The sequence below is a fragment of the Arvicanthis niloticus genome, chromosome 14 (genome assembly GCF_011762505.2).
Source record: "Arvicanthis niloticus isolate mArvNil1 chromosome 14, mArvNil1.pat.X, whole genome shotgun sequence".
In the NCBI taxonomy this organism is placed as follows: Eukaryota; Metazoa; Chordata; class Mammalia; order Rodentia; family Muridae; genus Arvicanthis; species Arvicanthis niloticus.
The window spans coordinates 26,929,705-26,954,827 of NC_047671.1; the positions used below are offsets into that span (position 1 = coordinate 26,929,705).

The window sequence follows — 25,123 nt, forward strand, 5'->3', positions numbered from 1 at the left end:
TACTGAACTCCTGGCTTAGCTATCAGTTTGTGGGAAAGCTTTGATTTCTTTTGCCACTTACAAAACAAAAATGAAATTGTTAAGGACATAAATGATTGCAAACCTTGAAAAAAACTTTCCTCATCTGCAAAAAACAGGTGGTAGTGAACCACAGCCTTGGGATCAAGTGTGGGCATTCCAAATGCAGCTGTTTCTTCATTTAAGATTGCAGAAAGAATTAGGGATTAGTCATATTCGCTATATTAGAAACCAAATGTTGGAGACTTTTCTTGTTGTTTCTGTTGCTTGTTTTGCTGTTTTTTATTTTAGGTCCACAGAAGCAAGCAGAATAGAATAAAAATAAAAGCCAAGAGGAAACCAATCCTACACTGGAATCAGATTCACATGCAGAGACTAGTTGGTCTCCACAAGGGCCTGCTACACACCCTCGTTCTAGTTATATTATGTGGATGTGTTTACCACACTTTCTTACTGTGGTAGTGACCATTTTCTGTTCTTTTTACTATTCTGTGAGCATAAGTTTGGGGACTGTAATGCCTTTATCTAATTTCTAGCTACCTGTCTGGGCCATAGAAAAATGATTCAAAAAGATACATTTGTTGAGTGGATCCAATAAAGTCACAAAGTCCTTCTGAACCCTGTCTGGTTCAACTCTAGAACAAGGGGTTGATCTGTATAGTCGTTTGGATGAGAATGGCCCCATAGGCTCAGATGTTTGAATAGTTGGTCCTAAATGGTAGAATGGTTTGGTAAAATTAGGAGATATGGCCTTGTTAGAGAAGGTGTGGCCTTGTTAGAGGAGGTGTGGCCTTGTTAGAGAAGGTGTGGCCTTGTTAGAGGAGGTGTGGCCTTGTTAGAGGAGATGTGGCCTTTGTTAGAGGAGGTGTGGCCTTGTTAGAGGAGGTGTGGCCTTGTTAGGGGAGGTGTGGCCTTGTTAGGGGAGGTGTGGCCTTGTTAGAGGAGGTGTGGCCTTGTTAGAGGAGGTGGGGCCTTGTTAGAGGAGGTGGGGCCTTGATAGAGGAGGTGTGGCCTTGTTAGGGGAGGTCTAACCCAGGGGTGGGCTTTGAAGCTTCAAATGCTTCCCATCATCCCCAGTGCACTCTGCATCCCCCATCCCACTGCAGTTCTGAGATGTAGGCTCTTAGCTGTTGCCTCTACCACGCCTTTACTCTGTCATGATGGACTTCAACCCTCTGAAACTAGAGCCCTATTAAATGCTTTCTTCTGTAAGCTGCCTTGGTTGTGGCATTTAACCACAGCAATAGGAAAGTAACTAACACAGTCTGCACGTGTCAGATTAAGGCTGAGAACAAAATCCACAAAGACCTCTCCCACCTGGAGACTGAAACACTTGGCCCCACTCCAATCTAGTTGTCACCTGGAAGGCAGAGAGAACATTACTCCGTAGGTACTGAACAGTGGACCAAATCTTTTATCACCTACTAGCCCTGCCCATTTTAAACACCAGAGGAAAATAATTAAATTTAGCAATCATAACCACCAAAAAGGCAGAAGAGGGAAACCCCCTTACATTGAGAATTTGAGGTAAGTCCAGTGAAGCCAAGTAACATGGTGAGCCTGGACACCAGCAGGCAGGGACAGAGCTGATAAAAACTAAGCCACTCTCAACCCTGGAATCCCAACATGCCATCCTTATCTAGGGTGAGAACTGTTAGCAGAGAAAACAGAACACACACAAAGTGCTTGAGTCCATGTACTATAGACTGGGGTTGGCAAACTCTGACCCATGTGCCAAGCACACCCTCCTGTCTGCTTTTACGAGTATCGTTTCTGGAATACAGCCACCGTCATTGTTTATGTACTGCCCAGAGCTGTTTTTGCGCTACAGCTGCAGAGTGGAAGAGCGCTGATGGAGAACATATGGCCCACAAAACCTGAAAACTGTACTATTTGACTATCTTTATAAGCTTACTAATGTGGGAATGTGGTAGCTCATACTCATAACCCTAGCACTTTCGAGGCGGGAGCAGGAGACTAAAGGTTCAAGGTCACCCTGCTCTGGGAGACTCTGTCTCAAAAAAATAAGAACCAAACAAGTTTGCCAATACTGCTGTAGACTCCATCTATTGGCAACAACCCTTGCCAGGGGCCTCAGGCAACACGCTGGACTACTTTAAGCTCTCGACTTCCAAACAACTTCTTGCTACATTTGTGGTTGCCCTGAAACAAACACGTTGCTCGGCAAACAACACGTGTTCAATAGAAGCTTTCTGCTAACCCAGTATTCTCTTTATGGATGCTTAGTGTAAGTCCAGAGGCCTGCTGAGATGTGATCCCCCAGCCCACCCAACTCTGCAGCCTTTCTTAGCCAAGGACTTCTCTGCCTGAGCCCCAGTGGTCACTAGCATCTGTTCACCTGTTACTCATACCTGTTACTCTGTTACTTGATCAGAAATGCCACTTGTTACCACTCTCCTCTTCCCAAGCATCATACTTAGCCCTCAGGACTCTCCTCGAATGTTTTACCCAGATGTCTTCTGTCACACAGACCCCCTTACCCCTTCCTAGAATTGTTCTATCCTCTTAGCCTGCCTTTGCTTGCTTTACCTTGAGTCTGGTGAGAATGGAAATTCTTTGAGGGGAGCTGAAGAAATCTGTCCGTGACAGCGGTATTCAACCTAGGGGTTGCCACCCCTGCATGACCTTTTCACAGGGGTCGCATATCAGATGTCCTGCATGTCGGATATTTATATTACAATTCATAACAGTAACCAGGTTACAGTTATGAAGTAGCGACCAAAATAACTTTATGGTTGGGGATCACCACAGCATGAAGAACTGTATTAAAGGGCCACAGCATTAGGAAGGTTGAGAACTGTTACGTTTCAAACCCGGGACAAGCAGCTGAGATGCTTATTTAACCTATCAAAGTGGACCTGGCCTCCAGGTTCTCCCAGCATCCTCAGTCCCTAGCGGTTGGTTATAGGGTATGGCTGCTATACTCCCACCCTCTACCCTGAACTCTCCAGCCCTCCCCCCAGAAACTCTTTCCTATGTAATCCAGATACTTTAGTTACCTGCCCTTTTTGTACCTTTGGCCTCCTGGCTGCTGTACTTGGTTCCCCCCTCTCTCTTCTCCTCCCCTCCCCCCCCCTCTCCCCCCCCCCCCCACGGCTCACGGTCGTGTCCACTCTGGACTTTCCCAGACATGTCTACCTCTGGCTATGCTCCACATATCCATAATAAACTTTCTTCTCCACTACACCTAGAAGCAGTCATGGCCTTTCCTTTCCTTTTTATTTCCTTTTTTCATTCAGAAACCAGGGGTCCATGACAACATCAAGACCTGCTTAATAAATTCTTCCTGAGAACCAACACCAGTAGAAAACTTGCCCCGACAGATGTTTATGTTCTTTTATCTGACAGTCAGAACTTCATAAGGCTCCTCACTTTTCACTTCAGCTCCCAGGAAGAGTCATAAGGAATAAAAGCGGCCACACCCAGCAGGGTGTGGCGACACCTGTTCATCTGTCTTTGTTCTCCGCCCTTTCCTTTTTAATTTTAAAAGCGCTCTATAGGATTGATGATCTATAAATGCTAAGTAACTACAACATTCCTGTGCATCCTCCAGTGAAATGGCTACTTCACAAAGGAACAAAACCTTTCCATTGTCAAAAGCTTCCTGTGACACCAGAAGTACTTCTGAATACTGGAGAAGTCAAAGTTGATTGCTAGTGAATGTTTCTTCCAAAGTATTTAAATGAAAATCTTGACAATCGGAATGACTATATACTAAAATTAAAAGTCCCAGGGACTGGAGTGACGGCTCGGTGGCTAAGAGCACCAGCTGCTCTTCCAGAGAACCAGAGTTCAGTTCCCAGCACCCACATGGAGGCTTACAACCATCTGTAACTGCTGTTCCAGAAAATTCAAAACCCTCTTCTGGCCTCCACAAGCACCAGGCCCATAGTGTACAGACACACCACACATGCAGACACACCACACATGCAGACACACCGCCCAAACACATAAAATAGAAACAAATACAATTTTTAAGAATTAAGGAACCTGGTCCGGCTTCTAGTGCAATGGAGCAGGGATCTCAGAAAGTCCAGGCCTGGAGGGCCACAAAAACATGAGCAACGACTTTTCACAATAAGCCTTTCCCCAGGAAGTCTGCTCAAATCTCACCCTAATTTTGTCGACACCTGTTGCTCTCTCACCTAGCCTTGATCCTTCCTGCTCACCCCAGACCTGTAGCAACCATTAAACAAAGCCTTTAAGATCCATGCTGCAGGGATCAAGATGAGTTTGGATTACCCAAAGTTTCAACCCAGAGGAGGGTCAATTTGACCTGAGGATGGTCTCTGAAAGCCTGTAGTTACTGAACTTATTTTTATTGGAGATTACTTAGAGTCCATTCTAATTAATTAATTAATTAATTAATAAAAACCCTCTTTTCTATGCATTTTGCCAAAACAAACAAACAAACAAAAAAAGAAGGTAAATAAATGAACACCACCACAGTCTGACAGTTTTCTCTTTTACTGTCTATTGTAATGTTAACTGTGGGTACTCAAGACCTGGAGACACCTCTGTGATCCTGCCGCCAAGTTAATTCTGATTGGTGAATAAAGATGTTGACAGCCAATAGCTGGGCAGAAGAGACATAAGTGAGGTTTAGGTTTCACAGGCTTGTGGGAAAGGAGGACCAGGAGGGAGAAGAAGAAGGAGCAAGAGAGGAAGGAGAAGACACCATGGGTTAAGGATCAAGAGAGTGTGGCCCTGGGGGCTACCCAATTGGAGTTAAGAGCAGCCCAGATAGAACATAATAAATAGTAAGTAATAACTCAGGGCTATCAATAGTAAAGTAGATTCTAACAGCATGGAAGGTAGGCAGTTGTCCAGTTAGTGTGCTGCTTAAGGCTTATTGTGAATATAAAGGCTGTGTGTGGGTTGTTTTTTTGTTGTTGTTGTTGTTTTTCTGTTTTGTTTTGTTTTGTTTTTTTAATCCAGGAACTCAATAACCAAAGACAGGGAAGAAACCCCAGGCCAGATTTTTTGTTTGTTTGTTTGTTTGTTTGTTTGAGACAGGGTTTCTCTGTGTAGCCCTGGCTGTCCTGGTGTGTCTGAAGACAGTTACATTGTACTCAAATACATAGAATAAATAAATCTTTAAAAGGGGGGTGGTGTTAGTTATTCTCTAGAGAACAGTATTTGATTCCAGACCCTTATCTCACCTGAACTGCCAGCCTACAGGATGACTCCCTCTGTATTGGTGGTGGGCCTTCACAGCTTAACTAAGTCCCTCTGGAATCCCCTCCCCAGTGCACCCAGAGGCATGCTTTCCTAATTGCCTTAAAGTGACATCCAAGATTGACCATCGTGAAGAGCATGCCTAGTTCTCTGCTGCATGAGGCAATCAAAAGAGCAAGACTGGGAGAAAATGTCTGCAACACACACATCTGATGACAGGTTTGGGTCGTTTTTTTTTTTTTTTTTTTTTTTGAAGGGAGAGAGAAAAAGAACATAAAAATTGAGTGGGTAGGAAAGTGGAGAGACTCTGAGAGGACTTGGGAGAGGGGAAAGCATGATCAAAATATGAAATATTGTGAAAATACTATTAGTATGAAACTATATTTTATTTATTTCAATAAAACAGATTTTAGCCTCAAAAATTGCTGGTTCAGCATTTCATAGCATTTCAAATGGAAAAAAAAATGCAAGCAAAAAGTACACTGCATTGTATAGAAGTTTTACCATAATCCTTCATGTAACTAAGGTATGTGTATATTATATTCACTATACTGAGAACTTAATATACACATGGGCTATTAGTTGATATTTTTAAATTTTTAAATAATTACTTCTGGAGAATTTGGGCATAGGAACTTGCAAAGAGATCCTTATTGTCAATACACAATCTTCAATGTTGGCTTAATTTAAATTATTTTTTTTACTATAAGTAACTAATTTTAGGGGGAGGGAATCTACATTCCTTAGTTGGGGAGCAGTCACTTTGTCCTAATATGTATTCAATACATGGTTCCTTATCGGTGAATACTCTCTAAGGAGGGATCCACGCTGTTTTACACCTGATACTGAACTCCCGTTGATGCATTGACCACTAATCTTGTCGCTAAACACTAGAAAGCCTGCCTCCAAGCTTCTTTCTTTCCTTACCTGAGCCCTGAGCAATCCAGTCAGAGTCTCCTTTTGGCGACAAACACCCTCCTCTCTGTTAACTATCAGCATGTAGGGCAGCACACCAGTATACCCTGTCACATAAGGGTAGTGTTCCCTTGGGCTAAAACTCAGTTATCACTTGCCCACATAAGCACATAGCATAGTTCTGCACTTGATACAACATCTGCCTACAAGAACTCTGACCATACTTTGGAATGTTTTAAACCCTTCCTCCCCACAAAAGCCCTTAGGTCTCTGGCTCCATGGCGCTATCTAAAAGGCCCATAGCTTTAAGGCTCTGCCTCTTTGGAGGCACTAGGAGCCTGGAAACCAGTGTCAGATTGATATAGTAAGCTGGTCTCAGACTCATCTGGAAGATTCCTGACTCAAATTGACTCCATGAACACAGCAACCAAGACAAGTGCCTTGTTAAGGACATGTGGTTAGGTCACAGCAGGCCTTGGTTTCCAGACTCCTAATTCCAGCCAGTTGTCCAGGTTTGTAGCTGCTATCTTCTTGTGTGGTCCCCACTTCATGTCTCTTCTGTATCACCTGCATCATCTGAGAACAATAATTCATGTTCTCCCTCCTTCTGCCCACCCACTCTCCTCTCTCTGTTTCTCTCTCTCCCTCCCTCCCCACTATTTCCAAAATATCAGTATTTTGATAATACTAAACCATAGCTGAGAGCAAAGAATGGCAGTTAGAAGCCAGGCACCATAATAACTGAAAATACACAGGAAACACAGTAACAAGAGGCAGCTGGAAGTCAGATGTAAACTCAGCGCCTTCCCGTCCTTTCAAATCTGACTTTCCTAAAACCCAGTTCCAAGATGCATGTGACTATTCTAGTTCATCTCAAAATTTCACTGAAACCTATCTTTTAGGTCTGTCCAGAGGCATCCATGCTCCTAGAGTGTGTAGAAATGGAGGCAGGACAGGCTGGGCACGCATTCCTTTGCCTCCCACAGGCTGTATATGTCAAAATTCTCTCTCTGGCACCAAAGACAAAGGCAGTGGAAAGCTCAAAAGATGTCTGATTTTTGTAAGAGAACAGGAACAGAAAGAAATACAGGGAATGGGGAGAAATACATAAAGAACAAGAATTCACCATGTGATTAACTATTGTCTGATGCTTACATACCCACGGTTGCCATGGTACCAGTGCTGGCTACTTGTATGTCAACTTGACACAAACTAGAGTCATCTGAGTGGAGGGAGCATCAGGCTGTAGGCAAGCCTGTAGGGAATTTTCTGAATTCATTATTAACGGAGGAGGGCTTAGCCTAATGTGGTAATGCCACCCGTGGGCTGATGGTCCTGGGGTCTACCAGAAAGCAATCTGAGAAAGCCATGAGGAACAAGCAGGTACACAGTACTCCTCCATGGCCTCTGCATCAGCTCCTGCCTCCAGGTTCCCTCTGTCTGAGTTTCTGTTGTGACTTCTTTAATGACAGACTACGAAATAAGCCCTTTCTTCCCCAACTTGTTTTTGATCATGATATTTCATCTCAGCAATAGAAATCGTAACTCGGGACGTGTCTATAAAGCATAAGCTAGCCTTAAACTAGTGCTCCCTACAATGTCTCTCTAATCAACACTAGCAAGAATCCCCACTCTATTTTAGTAAGAATTAGAAACATAACATTATGACACAAATCTGTTGCAAAGTGAAATGAGAGGTTTTTAAACCTCTGTGGCTTTATGAGACTTGTTAGAAACAGAACTGCAGACTGCCCATCAGTAAAGGAGAACCCTGATGGCCCTAGACTGGTGTAAGCAAAGAACTCCAGCAGATGGCAAGATGCATGGGTGAGGAGACTTTGAGTACCAGTAGCCTAAGGGATGCTTAAATATATTTGTGACATACTTTTACAAAACTGAAGGTTTTTCAGAAAGCATTATGATGGTTTGAATGAAAACGGCCCCATAGGCTAGTAGAAACTGGTGCCATTGGGAGGTGTGGCCTTGTTGGAGTGGGTGTGGCCTTGTTGGAGAGGGTATAATGTTATTGGAGGAAGTGTGTCTCACAAGAGAGGGCTTTGAGGTCTCAGAAGACCATGCCAGGCCTAGTGTGTCTCATTCGCCTCCTGCTGCCTGCAAATCCAGATGTAGAACTCTCAGCTACTTCTCCAGCACCATGTCTGCCTGCATGCTGTCATGCTTCCCTCCATGATGACAATGGACTAAACCTCTGAACTGTAAGCCAGCCCCAATTACATGCTTTTTTTTAAAATAAGAGTTACCATAGTCATGGTATCCATATGCAATAAAACCCTAACTAAGACAAATGCCAAAAAAAAAAAAAAAAAATCACAAAAGGAAGTGCTATATACAGTTTCCTCACACAACCAACTCCACCCTTCCACCCTGTGTATTTATTCTGAGGCTTGAGCACAGGTGAAAGCAGACTAGACTTCCTAAGTCCCAGTTCCTTTTTAAAGATGAAGGTCCAATCAAGTACTTTTTCATTTACACCCCTGTTTCGTGGCATTTATAAATACTCTGTGTCCTTTCTCAAATCCTAATTGTTTTTAAATAGTGAAGACCTCCTGAAGGGGCCCTGGTGCACAGTATAACTGGCCCCTTTGAATTCACTCTCAGGTAGTCAGGATAGACCGATTGCTTTGAAAACACACAAGTGAAAGTAGTAACCATGACAGAGACTGTCTGCATTTCGGGGACTTTAACTCGTTCACTTCTCACAGTAGTAATGTAAGATAAATGCCATTATCATCTTCCTCTAACTGATGAGGAAACCAAGGTATAATTTGTCGAAGGCCATAGAACTCCCAACCGATGGGAGCATTGCCTGACAGCTGCAGGACCTGCAGTTTCCCAATATAGTATCCATGTACCGTGTGCATCTGGACTTGCCTTCTTGAGAGAAAGAATACCATTGTTCCCTAAAGCAGGGACTCACCTGGATGTATTTAGATTCCTATAAAGCTGCCCAAGGGATTCCAGTAACCGCCCTTCCATCTCCCGGTCCCTGAGTTGCTGAGCCAGGGCCAGCCAGTGTTCATGATAGGTAATGCACGCATCAGGGTTTGGCGACACTGAGCTGTAGAAATGGCAGAGGGATTTGGTGACCTGAAGCTGACCTTGAACATAAAGCAGGGACATGATGAGACACTGGCATAACATGCACCAACACATTCTTTTTCCCAATGCTCCCAGCAATACGGGCATACTCACTGTTCAGGTGTCGGTGCCTTAAGCCAAACAGCAATGCCATTTCATAACAAAGGCGGCTGTGGACCAGCTGGTGTCCAGACACCAGAGCTTGGCCCAACCAGAGTAACACTTGTACCAATTCCATGTCTGTCTCCTTGCTGGCTTGGAGTTCAGAATACAGCCTGACAGCCTGCAGGAGATAACCCCTGGCTGACTGATGCATACAGGACTTGAGGGTCAAGTGTCCAAGATTGGCCATAGACACAGCCTGGTTACGTATATTCCCCATCTCCCGAGCTCTGATCAAAGCTCGGAGATAGCTCTTGGCTGCTCTGCTTGTCCGGCCTTCGTCTTGAAATGCAAGTCCCAGGAGGTTGTGGACCACTCCCCTCTGCGTCACACACTCTGTCTCCCTCAAGGAACACAGTAGCGGTTCAAGGATTTCCAAAGCCTTCTTTGTCTGCCTGGCTAAGAGATAAGCCCATGCCAGACAGAGAGAAGATTCAAAGGCTTCCTCTTCACCCAATAGTTTCCCTAAAACATGGGCTTGGCTCAGGTAGTGAATAGAACCATCAGGAGACCTGTGCTGGAGGTACATTTTGGACAGGATGAGACACAAGGTCCTCTGGATGTTCTGATCACTCTGTTCCTCACAGGCAGCCAGGGCCTGCCTGAGAGTTGGGCAGGCCAGTGAAGAAACTTCACACCAGCTTGAAGAAGGAACACCCAGGATCTTAGTGGCATTCTGGAGAACCAAATAGGCCTGCCAAATGGAAACAGAAATCCCCCGGGCACTCTGGGGACCACTTTTCTGAACAGAGGCCACTGCAAGATGTGGAAGATATTTCTTGTCATACAGAGAACTCAACATGGTGGCTGTAACCTCCGAAGCAGGAGGGTGTCCAGAAAGGAGCTGCAGACGCTCTGCAAACGGCAGAACCTCCTCATGGCGGCCAAGACTCAGGAGCAACCGGATGGCCAGGAAGCAGGACCTAGCCTCCAAAGGGCCACTCCCCACCACGATCCCTTGGCGAAGCACATAAGCCACCACGTCAAGCTCATTCTTGGCACTGAACTCACGGTCTGGCAGGCAGGCCAGCAGAGCACCTGCCTTTTCAAGCAAGGTTGGCCCTTTATGTCTTAGCCTCTGTCTCAGGTATATGGCTGCCAAGTTGATATACAGAGCAGCCACCAGGGAGAGGTCCTCAAATGCCCCATCAAGGACTCGAATGGCCTCCTCAAAGTATACCCTGGCCTGGGAAAGTTTGGTCTTCCTGATGCTTAGTCGGCCCAGGAGGAAGCAGAGCCGGGCATGGGCCCACGTCATGTGGCTCATCTTGGCCCACTTCCTTGAAGTCTCTAGGTAGGCCACTAGCTCGTCCTCCTCAGAGAAGCTGTAAAAGGAGGAAGTAAGAAAAGAGAAGGAGAAATCATAGAGGCTCTTAAAGTGGTCGGTATAGCCTTCGTGGTCGAGAAAGGCCAAGATGGGAGCAAAGTGCTCCACCTCATCCTCTTCCAGGCTAGTGCTTAGGTCCATAAACAGTTCCGGGTCATCGAGGTCATCAGGCTCTGGAAGGTGATAGCTGTCTGAGGAGGCTGAGATGAGCTCATCCTCAAGGCTGGAGTCTATAGAACTGCTGGAACGTCTGGAGCCCGTGGTCTGCTGCTCCATCCAGGTCCCACCAGACCTGGCCTCCCTGAAGCCCTCAGGCTGAGATGCTGTAAGGACAGGCAGAGTTGAGCACCCCTGAGGGCCTGCACCTAGGGTAGTCAGCTCCTGGCAAGAGAATAGATAAGCTGACCCAAGGACAGGAGGTCGGGCTTGACATGATCTCTACTCACCGCTCAGATCATTCTGAAGATTCTGGATGGATTCAAACTCACCTAGGCAGAGATGAAGAAAAGATTTAGTATTAGGTCATACCATGTCACCATGATGCTGACCCCTTTGATGCAAATCTATCACCAACCATTGATCGTCTCCCGCACCCAGAACAAGTACTCCTTGGTGTTCAGAACTCTGCTCCCCTTACCAGGAGCGCCTCACAGCTCTAGCTTCCTGCCTGAGTCTGGCAGATCTTCTACAACAAGGAAGTTTTCTAGGGCTTAGTGTTTATAGCTGGGGTTTGTATTCTTCACAAAGGCTCCCTGTACATGAAGAAAGCCTCTAGTTCCCTCTCTTCCAAGGAACTGGTCTGAGAGTCCCTTGTGGAGAATCTCTGGCTATCCCTATGAAATGGCAAGCATCTAAAGTCAGTCTCACAGAAGCAGACATACCATCACCAAAGAGGTGAGAAAAACTAACCCATCATCAGCAACATCAGTGAGAGTAACTGTACTTCCTCCACAAAGCAGTGGGCCTTTCCCATCATAAGGAAATTATTATCATTCATTTGCTCGTGCATTTATTCATTCATTCAACTGTGACAAAAATTGCACGCTAAGCAAGGTAGATCCACTCCTGAGATTGATACATCCAACAACCCAGGGTCATCCTGTATCTGGGGTGGTGTGATGAAATGGGTGTCTTGGCTAATAGGTATCCTGGTTCAGGTACTAATATTCTTGGGCCTCAGTTTCCTAAATCTGTACAATAAATGGAGAAATTATCTCTGAGGTCTCTTTCCAATTATCTACATGATGTGTGATTTGGTACCTATCACAATGTGACCTTTAGTCATGACTCAGGAAGCTCTCTCTTCCTTTCCTTGGGATGAAAGGCCAATCCAGCTAACCACCCATGGTAAAAGCAAGTTGGTTTTATCATGTGTCATAGTAGCCTGGTAACGCAATGTATGCAATCCAGAGATCTACAGGGAAACTGCTAATCACGTATGAACCAGGTCATCAAGTGGATAGTGATTGCAGCCCCAAACTCCTAGACAGAAATAGAATGAAGAGAAGTCTATTCCTTTCTATGGGTTCCTTTCTGGTCTTTAGGAGCCTGGGCTTTCTCTGGGGTCTAAGGAATACTCACTCAGCCTGTAAATAGAAGTGATGTCAGTATGAGCAAGCGAACATAGGAAGCCAGAACACTCAGCCTTCCTGTCACTTCCTGGGGACCAGAGAGAACACCGTTCTTCATCACTGAAAAAGACAGAGTTCTTGCTCCTGCATGGGATAGAAAACAGACAAAGTCAGTGCTGGGCTTCGACTCCCCCTCTTCCTCTCTCCATACAAGGATAGTAAATCTTAGAAAGCCAGGCTTGTCCACGGTGGACATCAGTTCCTCATTGCTGCAGTCTGAGCTTCCCTGCTGGAGAAGAAAGGGATGTCATGTGGTGGTAAGTAGGTCAAAGGGGAGATAGAAACATCCTTCTATTAAAATTCCATCTCCCCAGAAAAATCCCCATACCTCAACCGCCAGTGGCATCTGTTTGTAATGGCAGCAGCAGGGATTGGTGCCATGATGGTAAGGATTTAAGGAAAATACAAGAAGTTTTTTTTTTCTCCTTAATTTATTTCCAGAAGTCAGGGATAAATGGTACCTGTCTAGAGGAACAGCAGAGAAAACTCCCCTGTGCTTTGAAGGACTCTTACACAGTTGCTAAGGTCTGCTTCCAGGACACAGAACAGTACTGTGTGACACTAAGAAAAGAAAGGAATTACTAAGGGACAGAATATGAGTAGAGGCAGGGTCAGGGGGCTGGAGAAACAATGATAAGCAAAAGAGTTCTTTAAGGGCGGCCTATCTGCAGTCTACCTGTAAGGTCTAATTTGCTTGCTAGAGCTTATTTTGAAAACTACAAATGGCTGACAAAGCACTCTATCTAGCATTTAGCTGACCATGCTGTAATCCCATGTGGAAGCTTACCCCTGTAATCACAGTACTCCTTGGGAGGCTGAGACCAGAGAGAAGATTGCCTTGAACTCAAGGTCTGTCTGGACAGTGAGGTCTTAGACCAGCCAGCCTGGGCTATAGAGTGTAACTGACTCAGGGGAGTAGGGCAGAGAGCAAGGCCAGGAAAGCCTTTGGCAAAGGCAGGAGAATTAACACAAGAGAAAAAAAATTGGCAATGATGAAGGCCAGACACCCTCAACCACATACCACACACCCCACACCGTATGCCCTTAGCCAAGGCCAGCTAGGACTGGCTGGAGCTACTGGTGTGAGTGCAGAGGCACTCCAAGGTATCAGAAGGTGACCAACCTGTGGTTCATTATAAACGTCATGTCTACAGAGAGCATACACCAAAGATGCCACCCTGTTCAAATTACTCCCAAAAAATATGGAATACTGGGATGAAAAAGTCCCATTCTTTTTATCACATGACCCTTTCAGCTTCTAAAATGTCCTCCCTGCTCTGGCCTTCTTCCACCTTTGAAAACTTATCTTTCTTTCTTTCTCTGCTATCTACCACATGTGCCAGTTCAGTTCCTTGTTCTGAACCTGGAAATTCCACCAGGTGCCAGTTCACAGATATCACTCCTCCCAAACAAAACAAAACAAAACAAAAAACAAAACAAAACAAAATACAGGTTTCTTGTTTGATACCAAACAACTTAAAACAAAACCCAAAATTTCATAGCAGCTAACATGTTTGAAGGATGTTGCAACACTATTACTTAATCTGCACAGTTGCTCTTTAGGTGGGGGCTATTCTTATCCCCTCCTGCAGATAGAAAACTTATAGGCTAATAAAAAGCTTAAGAGTTGGTGAGTGGGAAATAAGAGAGCCTGTCTACTTAGGGCAGGAATCTAGAGAGGCTGTGACAGGTTGCTCTGATCAGTCCCTTGCTGTCCATCCCCAGAGGTCAGGCAAGAGCAGCTGGAAAGCAGGCAACAGGCCAGCCAGCCTCGGGAACTGCTCAAGGACACGCCACTCCTCACTCACAGACATGCACTAGAGTGTGTGCTGACACTTGGCCCAGAGTTTTTCCCCTACATGTATGAGACCCATCTTTAGCCTGGACTCCAGATTTTTCCTAGTACCCTCAATTTTCAGCCTCAAAATAACATACAATTAAAACCTTGGGTTGGAATAAGAATGTATAAAGGTATCTAGAGAGATGCCTCAGTGGGGAAGAGTGCATACTATTCTTATATGGGATCTGAGTTCAGTTCCCAGTACCCACAACTAGGTGGCTCATGACCACCTGTCTTTCCAGTTCCAGGGACGAAACACCCTCTTCTAGCCTCCATGGGTACCCACATGTACATGGTACACATAGGTCCATGCATACTCACACACATATACATACATAAATAAATAAATCCTAAAATATACATTACATATTGTGTCTATATACTACATATATTATATGTGCATTTACATATTGTGTATATGCTTTTATATATACTATATAAAACCTAAGTGTTTTAGAAGCCTTAAATGTTACAGCATGTTCTGAATTTGCCCATTCATTTCATATTCATAGCTCTCTTTGTAAATTATTTTTAATCTGTGTTTGCTGATGAATACGATTCAGAAGATGCTCAGAATCGTACTGTGGTGGACAGTGGTGCACTGTCCATCAGCAGGCCATGTCCGTTGCCTCAGAGCTGATCTGCCAGCATCCTGTCTTCCAGGTGTTTACAGAGAATCTAAGAATCATGACAGCTTCTACTCAATACAAAACAGAGCTAGGGGACATAGCAAAGCACCCAGCAACATGGCATGCACTCCAAAGCTCTTCTCCCCTACACACATTCAAACCCTGCAAGACACATAAGAACAAGCTTAACAAATACCCTTAAACCTCAAGAGAGGAAGGGGAAATCTTGGGGGTAAAGACAAAAGGAGAAGCCAAACCCAGGGCGAGAGGTGAGAGTAGACACCCAGACTATAGTAGTTTAGCCTATGCATTGGGCCTGAAAACTGGGGCTCCCCTGAGAAAGGAATTTGAACTTGAGCTTATGTGTAAGAAGGATCTGGACACAAGGGCCTTCATAAAATCCACAGTCTAGAAAGGTAGCCACTTCCATACAGAGGGCTGCAAAACATCTTACTGCCTGCCATTCCAATTATACCTTTCACTTCATTGAGTCCTGGAAGACACTGGATCCCAACACCTACACCACTGGAATGTGCAGCATCCTAGTGTCCATGCAGGTACCACAGAGAATGTATACAAGGCCTAGACCATGAATTCCTGAGACTGCAGGAGAAGCAAATGCAAAGACTCCTCTTGGCAAGGAGGTTCTCTTCACTACAGGATTCATGCAAGGTCTCTTAAATTGTTAAAAAAAAAAAAAATAGTTCACATAACAAAAAGTACAAACCAAGAAATGTGAATTATAAAATAAAACCAGCAGAATCCTAAAGAAGTCAATGCTGGTGCAAAATTAGAAGCAGCAGTCACCAGAAGACTGACGTACAAAAGCTGGGTTAGAACAAAGAAACAGAAGCAGGGAGTCAGTGCTCCAACAAAAGGGTGGATGGTTTTCAGCACAAGCAACCCTCTGAGGAAAACGCAGCTCTGTAATTGGAAATCGAAGCCATGCACATTAAGAATGGCAGAGATGAGGTACATGGCAAGTTCAGCTGCAGCAGAGGAGAAAGTTAGAAAAATGAAAGCATCCCCCAGAACATGGCCTCCAACAACAAAGAGATAACGGGAGGTACCAGAACTTATTCAGAGAGATTGATGACAGCGTAAGTCCGTACCTCCACTGGGATCCCAGGAAAGAGACTAAAAGATTGAGAGAGAGAGAGAGAGAGAGAGAGAGAGAGAGAGAGAGAGAGAGAGAATATTCAAAGGGAGAATGACTGAGAACTTTCCAGAATTGGAGAAAGACATGAGGAGTCTTCAAGGTGAAGAAGCACACCGAGTCCTGAGCAAAACAAATAAAAATAGTATTTTTAACAAGGAATCCATTTTTATAGGCCTTTCCAAATTAGCTTTCTTTTTTGTTTTTGCTAATTCTTGCTTTTGAGTTTAACCATCCACAATTAATTTATGTATTAAATTTAATGACACCAAAGACATATAAATGACAAGAACACACACATCCGAAATAGAAAACCAAAAGAGAAAAGAAAATAATCAAGGCAATGTGATTTTAGTGCAGAAAACACAGACAGCAAGAGAAAAAAAAATATGGTGGTCTGGAAACACTACCAGAATGGACAAAGGCCTAGAACAGTAGCCCTGCATTTCTCTTGTTACTTTCCCATACGTGTATACTTTGAAAATGTTCTTCTAAGCCTAAATAAATTATCATTCAAGAGTATTAAATCCAAACAAAGGCTGAGGATTTGATTGCAGATGCAGACTGGCACCAGAAGTAACTGCAAACCAGTGAGCTTTTGAAAACAGCGGTGCTTAATCTGCTACCAGCACATAATAAGCACTGTTCTCCGTAAAATTGTAAACTATCAAGGTCCGAGATGAAAAAAAAAAAAAAAAAAAAAAAAGACTGCCTACCTACAACGCCATGGCTCTATCACTAACAGCATAAGGTCAGTCAGCAAAAGCAGATGTCATGAGGAACAGAATCACAAACAGAAGAGCAGAAAGTGCAAAACAAACGGTGCAACACAGGATAGAGTTTTTAATGCTATGAAATCCGAGTTTTCTCCTCTTTTTCTTGGAGCCGAGAAAATGGCTTTCAGTTTAGACATCCAGGTGCATTTCCTGCTGGTTGGTCTTTATTAAAATGCACTTTATCACTTTGGAGATATGTTTGCTAAGAAAAAGTCAACATGTTTGCCTCAGGAGGTGCCTGCTCCCTTGTTCAGGAAGGCTGTGGAGACCCTGAGTGGTGAGCGCTCCAATCTACAAAGAGAACGCTCAGCCCAGAAGAAAAATTTCCTTCATACTTTCAAGCAAAACCATGGTCAATCTAGACTTTGACCTATCCTCACAGACAGGAACAACTGGAGAAGGGAAGAGGCTCAACCCAAGGTGACCGGTGAGGACCAGATCCTCAACCAGATTTGACAGTAAAAAATAAAGCAGTTAATTCTGGCTGCCTCTGTGGTCTTAAACACTGAACAGGAAAATATAGCCCAAGATTAGGATGACTTGTCTGTTTCCTCCCTGAGAAACAGCCCAAAGGATCATACACAGCAGACACTAGGCTTAACTCCATATGAGATGTCAGTAGTGATTTCTATTTTCTTAGACAGAGTCTCACCATGTAGCTCTGGCTATCCTGGGACCGACTTAGCAGACCAGGCTGGCCTCCCAAGTACTGAGGTAAGAAAGGCTAATGCTACCATACTAAGCTTAATGATTTCCTCCTTGTTAAGGAGAATTTACCCAGACATTAGGACTTGTTAAGGAGAATTTACCCAGACATTAGGACTTGTTAAGGAGAATTTACCCAGACATTAGGACTTTAGCTCAATTCAACACTACAGCATCTGCCTTCAACCCAGAAAGACAGGCCCACTGTTTTAAGCTACAAATTAAATGATGGCCAAAGTATTATTACTACTTCTTTCTTCTTCTTCTTCTTCTTCTTCTTCTTCTTCTTCTTCTTCTTCTTCTTCTTCTTCTTCTTCTTCTTCTTCTTCTTCTTCTTCTTCTCTTCCTCCTCCTCCTCCTCCTCCTCTTTCCCTCTCCTTCTCCTTCTCCTTCTCCTCCTCCTCCTCCTCCTCCTCCTCCTCCTCCTCCTCCTCCTCCTCCTCCTTCTCCTCCTTCTCCTTCTCCTCCTCCCCCTCCTCTTCTTCCTTTTCCTTCTTCTCTTCCTCCTTTATCTTTTTCCTTCTCTCTCTCTCTCTCTCTCTCTCTCTCTCTCTCTCTCTCTCTCTCTGCTATCTGGTTGGGACTTCTTACTGATTCTAGCAATTACAAAAGCCATCAAAGTGTCTGGAACCATCCTGAGTCCATCCTTCACTCTCAAGTCCAGTCTTGGAGGCCAAAAGAAATAAATAAATTAAATAAAGCCAATAGATAGATTTCTTATGAACCCATCAAGACAGTTTTATATTTGGAAAATTTTTAAACTGTCCTGTCCTCTGGCTTCTCCTGGATCTGTGTCTAGTACTTACAAAACTGTTTAACTTCTGCCCTTACTTCTCTCTCACATCTCTTTCCATGAACTCATCAAAGATTTCCTCTCCTCCCTATATCTGACGGTTATACAAATAAAACAACTGATGCTTTTTTGGTATCTTTTAGACAGGGCCGCTGGATGGGGTACCCCAACTGCTACACCTCACACCCACATTCAGCTGGAATAGCCAGATCAGTCAGTTGAATTTCATAATGGCAATTAGGGTTACCTCTTTGGAGAGGGGTGATAAAACAGGAAGTAGAAATTGGCCAATTTATCTAAATGTGTAAAAAGACCCTAGTCTCATTCTTAGCTGAAAACCAGAAATATTCTCAGGCCTCTTGACAGCCTCATTCTTGCTAGAGGCCAAAGAAGCCAGAATTGTTTGGGGACACTGGTCCTTAATCGGGTTTCTAAGTGATTTTAGGGTTACTTATTCAAAGTAGAGAATGTTAGAGTAGCAATAAAGTCCCATTGAGAAAAAAAAAAACTTGTGGATGCTGGAAAGATGGCTCAGCAGTTGGGAACACTGGCTCCTTCTCCAGGTGACCAGGTTTGATTCTTAACACTCACAAGGTGGCTCACAACCATCTGTAACTCCGATTCCAAAAGATCTAGCCCTATCTTCTGGCATCCACAGACACCAGGCATGCATATGTTATACAGACATACATGCAGGCAAAACATTCATTCACATAAAATAAAATCATAAAAATTAAAATAAATTCTGATCAAAAGAATACGGACGGCCTCTGACCTAGCATTCCAGTTGAGCCAGATCGGTCACGTGGCCGATGGATCATGCATGGAAGGCAGGTTCTCATTGAACCATGCTGACGAGACAGGCAGGATAATTTATCCTTTAATGAGATACTATACTCTTTCCTTCTAAGAATACCTACCTCTTATGCAGTAGTGCCCTGGGCTTCAGCCATGTGGCTTCTTAAATCTGCTCACTTTTCAAAACTATCCAGAAAAGTATCATTTTCTTCTTTCTGTCTCTTTTCTTAGCACAGTGTAGTTTAAGCATTTCCAACATTTGGGGATCCCTTACTCTTTCTCTAAAGTCCCCTCCCTTCCTCCACGAGGCCACCATGTGTCTGATCTCCATGCTGGCTTTTAAATGGCAGGTTTCCCCCTCTCCTCCATTCTCTTCCTCTGGGTAGCTGTTGAGATTTAGAGCTTGCAAAGCCTGAGTATTCTTGATCTTCATTGTCTTTTCTTTTAAACCCCACTAATTTAATTGGGTTTAATTCCATTACATTTAATAAATAAATCAAAAATAAAAAAGATTTTAAAAATTGATCTTGAGCTTCAATAAAATAAATAAATATGCAAAAATAAATAAATAAATAAATAAATAACAGGTTTACAGGCTTGTTTTCCAGCTGCTGTTGCTGTGAAACTAAGTGATTGGCATTAAAATGCTGTAAAAGGGAAATTCATTGATCCACTTCCTTAGATAAGCATGGAGGCTTGGCTGTGTATCTAAAGCACCAAGTAGAAGGTGATTCAGAAGGTCAATCCTGAACAGATATCACTCTCAATACATGGACAATTGGGTGTGCATACAAACATGTATATGGTCACATACTCACACACTGTACAAACTCACATACATTCACATAGTCACACCCATTATGGGACACTAAACCAGCACGGGGAGGAAATCTGCAGGAAGAGTCTGAGGTAAGGAAACAGTGATGATATCTTTCTCAGAAACTCTTCATAAATAAAGGAGCGCAGCCTAAGAGTGACACCCTGTGGCGTTGACAGGCACATCGATGGCACTTGGATGGCACACTGTGAACCTCAACAATGTGCTGACTGGCCACCCAGGCCAGATTACTTGTCTGTCACACCTCTGAGTATGATCCCTGTGCCCAAGGTACACCCTTTATGTGCTGTGGTTCCGGGACATCTGTAGTCCAAAGAGTACTTCTAGAGCAACAAGAACCCAGGGCCCCTCTTCCTCTCCCACTGCTCCCTGGGTCCTGACTCTCTTTTCCCTTCCCACCAAACATGCAGCTTCAGATGCACTGTGTCCCACAGGACCACTACATCCTTCGATGTGGGAGATGTTCTTCCTCACTATGAGAGGGTGCCCTTGTAGCCAAGCATCAAATCAGCTTAGGGAGACTAAGTTGTTTGAGCAGTGTTTGAGTCACAGAAGTCCAACTATTATATATATATTTGAATACACTATAGCTGTTTTCGGACACACCAGAAGAGGGCATTGGTTGTGATCTGCCATGCAGTTACTGGGAATTGAACTTGGGTCCTCTGGAAGAGCAGTCAGTGCTCTTAGCCACTGAGCCATCTTTCCAGCCCTAGGACCTACTTCTAACATCCTATTAAAACTGAACCTCAAAAATTACCATGCATGACATATGACAAAAACATAATAATAAAAGCCAAAATATCGAACGCTAGCACTGTGCAACCAGGCTTTGCGTGCTCTGTGCACGTGACCTTATTTAAATTCTCGATGATCCTATCAGGTAGCACCAGCATTGCACACATTCTACAGATAAGAAAACTGCGGACCAGAAAAATAAGTCACTATGTGCAAAGTCAGAGCACTGGTAAGCTTATGAAGACATGGGATTCACTGCCTATCGGTGTGTTTTGTCCAGCTGACCCACAAATCTGAAAACCAGTAAGTTTCTATGCCTCTAAACTCATTCTCCAATGTCAACCACAGGCCTTTCCCCAGCCAGCCCTGCCTTACCCATCAGTGTCACCAACAGTGTTAACCTGTTAACCGCTGCAGCCTCTTCTGGCCAGCGCTTTCCTTGTGAGCTCTTTTGTATTCTTTCTTCTTCTCTCCTCAGCTATAGAGATGGTTCTTTCTCCATTAGGTTTCTGCTATTTTCCTTCTCTCTCCCTCTCACCTTGATGTCAGAATTCATACCCTCAATGCCAGGATTCTAGTGTTTTAGATACAGAGCTTTGGATTCAAGCCCTTTACTCCTGTGGGTCCCCACTAGTCCCTTGCAGCAAAATAAAAGTCATTTAAGATGACATCTTTCACCTAGAGGACAGGTAGCCTCAACTTCTGTAACTATCACTGCCCAAGACCTTCTCAGAACAATTAGACAAAGCCTGGGGGGTGGGGGGGCAAGACACAGGTACCCATATTTGCAAGTCTCTCTGATTCTTTAACTTCTCATTCATTGGTGCTCATCACTAGCATCTCCTCTCCCTTGCCTCTCCTCCAGGATTCCAGCCTTAGCCTTATCCCTGGACTCCTGCTTCCTGGCCAGTGTCCTATTGATACAGACCCAAAGCTGGGCAAGCACCCATCATCTCTCATCCTCTGCAGAGATCCAGACACTCAACATCCTCTGCAAAGTAAAGGGCACACCCTACGTGGCTTCCCCACCTTTTGCATTAGGGAAGCCATACCAGTGTTAGCTACAGCAATGCTCTCATGGTAACCTCTCATTTTCCCATGATGCAAAGCGTAACTCAAAGATCTCGCTATGGGTCTCTCTCTCTCTCTGTCTCTCTCTCTCTCGCTCTCTCTCTCTTTGTGTGTGTGTGTGTGTGTGTGTGTGTGTGTGTGTGTGTGTGTGACTATTAAAAGGTGTGGCCTTTTTGGAATAGGTATGTCACTGTGGGTATGGGCTTTAATACCCTAGTCCTAGCTGCCTGGAAGCCAGTCTTCCACCAGCAGCCTTCAGATGAAGATGTAGAATTCTCAGCTCTGCCTGCACCATGCCTGCCTAGATGCTGCCATGTTCCCACCTTGATGATCATGGACTGAACCTCTGAACCTGTAAGCCAATCCCAATTAAATGTTGTCCTTATAAGACTTGGATTGGTTATGGTGTCCGTTCACAGCAGTAAAACCCTAAGACAACATCATTTCCCCCTCCCTTTCCTAATCTCCTTCCCCTTCCATTTTCCTTGCCTAATTGCCTCTCCTGAGAGATCCCTTGACAACTTGGTCCACTTTATGAATCTGCCTTCCACCCCTCCCAAGGCATCAAGGATTGTTCTTCTTATGCAAGTATTTGGATTTTACACTTCTGAATTTGATAAATGACCTGTCTCCTCTCAGGAAGAGGCAGAGCATAGAGGGAACTTCTGCCCTTCTGCCTTCTACTCTCTTTATTGCCTCTTTTTATGAGAGGGAATTCTAGTATAAAGAGTGACAGCATTAGATATTCCTGTGTAGCCATAGATATTCCTTATGCAGCCTTAGAGTCCTCGTGTAGACTTAAATATTCTTTGTGTAGCTTTTGATATCTAAGATAGCTTTATATATTCTTCATGTAGCTTCAAACATCCCCCAGTGTGGAATATGTGGCCACAGCATCTCTATGTGTGTAGGCATGTCTTTTCTCTTTTCCTTTGTACTCCATGACCCCAACTTTGTGCTTTCCTATTACCTTTTGAAACCCACCCAAATAGACTGTGAAATACTGCCCACCTCTGCTCCTCCCATGAAAAGGGGGTTTGATAGGCTGGTCACCCGCTGCTAATTCATCTGCTCCTCAGAACCAGCCATTCCAGAATCTAGGCAGGGAGAAGGAGAAGATGCCTCTGGTTCTCCTTGTCAATGCTGACTTCACACATTCAAGTTTTAGCCTGAACACTAGTGTGTGAACATCTTCAAGGGAACTACAAAGGAGAGAATGTCATTGACCAAGCCAGGAATCTACCACTGTCTATGTTCATTTTTTGACAGGGTCTTGTGATTGAACAGTGAATGAGGGGACTCAAACCCTTACTCTTAACCTTACTGCACCTTTCTTTGGTGCACAGCCCTTTTGCCTTGAGACTCTGCTTCTTTCTTTGAGCACAGCCAGGCTTCAAAGAGCATCTGTTGAAATAAACTGGCATGATTTGGGTTTTTTTTTTTTTTTTGATCACTCATCCTTCCTAGAACTTTCTGTGTTCACCATGGATGTAAGAATGAGTTTCTCTGGCTCCACATTCAAGGCACTGCACTCTCTGAAAAGCTGCTCAGAGGTGTACTGGCTGGTTTTGTATCAATGTGACACACTCTAGAGACAGCAGAGAGAAAAAAGCCTCAGTTGAAGAAATGTCTCCATGAGATCCAGCTGTAAGGCATTTTCTCAATTGGGGGGAACCAGTGATGGAGAGCCCAGTCCATGGTCGACAGTACTATCCCTGGGCTGATGTCCTGAGTTCTATAAGTAAGGAAGCTGAGCAAGCCATGGGAAGCAAGCCTGTAAGCAGTAATCTTCCATGGCCTATGCATCAGCTCTTGCATCTAGGTTCCAGCCCTGCTTGAGTCCCTGTCCTGATTTCCTCTAAAGATGGACTGTGATCTGAAAGTGTAAGCCAAATAAACCCTTTCCTCCCCAGCTTTCGTTTTGGTCATGGTGTTTCATCACAGCAATAGAACCCCTGACTAAGACTAAGGAGAAGGAAGTACTGGGGAAGGTAGCTGGGCCCCAGAGCATACTCACACTGGGGAGCAGGAATCAAGATCTATGATCCTGGTGGGGACAAAGCCCACTTCTCCTGAGCTCGTTGACTTCCCAATGAACCACTGCAGCCCAGGTATGACAAAGCCAACGACCTCAATGCTTTCACCCTGGAGGAAACACAGTTCGTCCCTTTCCTCCTGTTCGTAATCCATCAGAGCCTTGCACCGTCCTCTGCCTGTGGGAAACAACACACGGGTCAACTGAAAGCCTTAAGGGAGTGAACCTTCCCTCTCTATCGATACGATACAGACTAGGGAATCCTAGCCTTAGGAATTTCAACAATTTGGTCAGTCACCACACACACCAAAATCAAACCCAAAAGAATGGCAAGGGATGGCTGGATTTATATTTTGCCAAACTAGGACAACCAGAAAGGGAACTACAACCCAGATGCTTTTGATACCATGTTTTAAAAAGACAAGAGACTTTAACAATTATAAGAAAGTATTTTCATGCATGCCTTTAAACTGGGCAAGCTTATGGCAAGCTGGAATGTTCTTTGTATTGTCCTCAACTGATCCTAACACCTTCCTTGTGATGATTTGTTCATGCTTGGCCCAGGGAGTGGCACTATTAGGAGGTGTCGCTTTGTTGGGTAGATGTGTTACTGTGGACATGGGCTTAAGACCCTCATTCTAACTGCCTGGAAGCCAGTATTCTGCTAGCAGCCTTCAGATGAAGATGTAGAATTCTCAGCCACTCCTGCACCATGCCTGCCTGGATGCTGCCATGCTCCCATCTTGGTGATAATAGACTGAATCTCTGAACTTATAAGCCATTCCCAATTAAGTGTTGTCCTTTTAAGAGTTGCCTTGGTCATGTGTCTGTTCACAGCAGTAAAACTCTAACTAAGATATCCCTGCATATAAGACACTCTTGCTTGGCATAAGACCTCTGAGCACTGTATGAGAATCTCCACACCAGAAGTTGCCTACACCTCCTTCCAGCTGCTCCAGCCACTGTGACAGCTGATGCTTACAAATACTGAAGTAAAAAACAAACTACAACATGCCTGGTACCTAACCAACTCCCAGCAGATGTTACTGCACAGTCACTGGTAGAGCAGAGTGCTGTGAGGAACCCAGGCAGGGGGAGGCCGGGGACTCTCCTTATGGCTATAGTAATTGCCCAGTGTGATGAATGGCTCACCTAGAATCCACTAACAGTGTTTCTGTGAGTATTGTACTGTCTAGTTTACAAAGCACATTTCCATTCCCAGATCTTCCCAAGCACCAGGCAGGGTACCCAGCAGAATACCTACTTCATGGATGAGAAAGTAAGAGGCAATGCTGAATGATGCTCTAAGAAGCTTACAGGTGGCAAAGCTGGGTCCATAGTGAGGCTTCTTGGCTACTTCCCATCTCTCTTGTCCGTTTGCTTAGTTCTTGTG

The 25,123-nt window shown here is 44.4% G+C and overlaps 1 protein-coding gene across 1 annotated transcript in view; it reads right to left on the reverse strand.

Annotated features, from left to right (window-relative positions):
- Sh3tc2 (SH3 domain and tetratricopeptide repeats 2) overlaps nt 1-25,123 on the reverse strand; it is a 57,084-nt gene that overhangs the window by 11,452 nt on the left and 20,509 nt on the right. The window contains exons 8-12 of the mRNA XM_034518691.2: nt 23,713-23,908; nt 12,302-12,435; nt 11,167-11,208; nt 9,346-11,043; nt 9,071-9,251 (exon numbers count right to left, since the gene is read on the reverse strand). Coding sequence (XP_034374582.2) covers nt 9,071-9,251; nt 9,346-11,043; nt 11,167-11,208; nt 12,302-12,435; nt 23,713-23,908 — 2,251 coding nt within the window. The remainder of the gene's footprint in view (nt 1-9,070; nt 9,252-9,345; nt 11,044-11,166; nt 11,209-12,301; nt 12,436-23,712; nt 23,909-25,123) is intronic.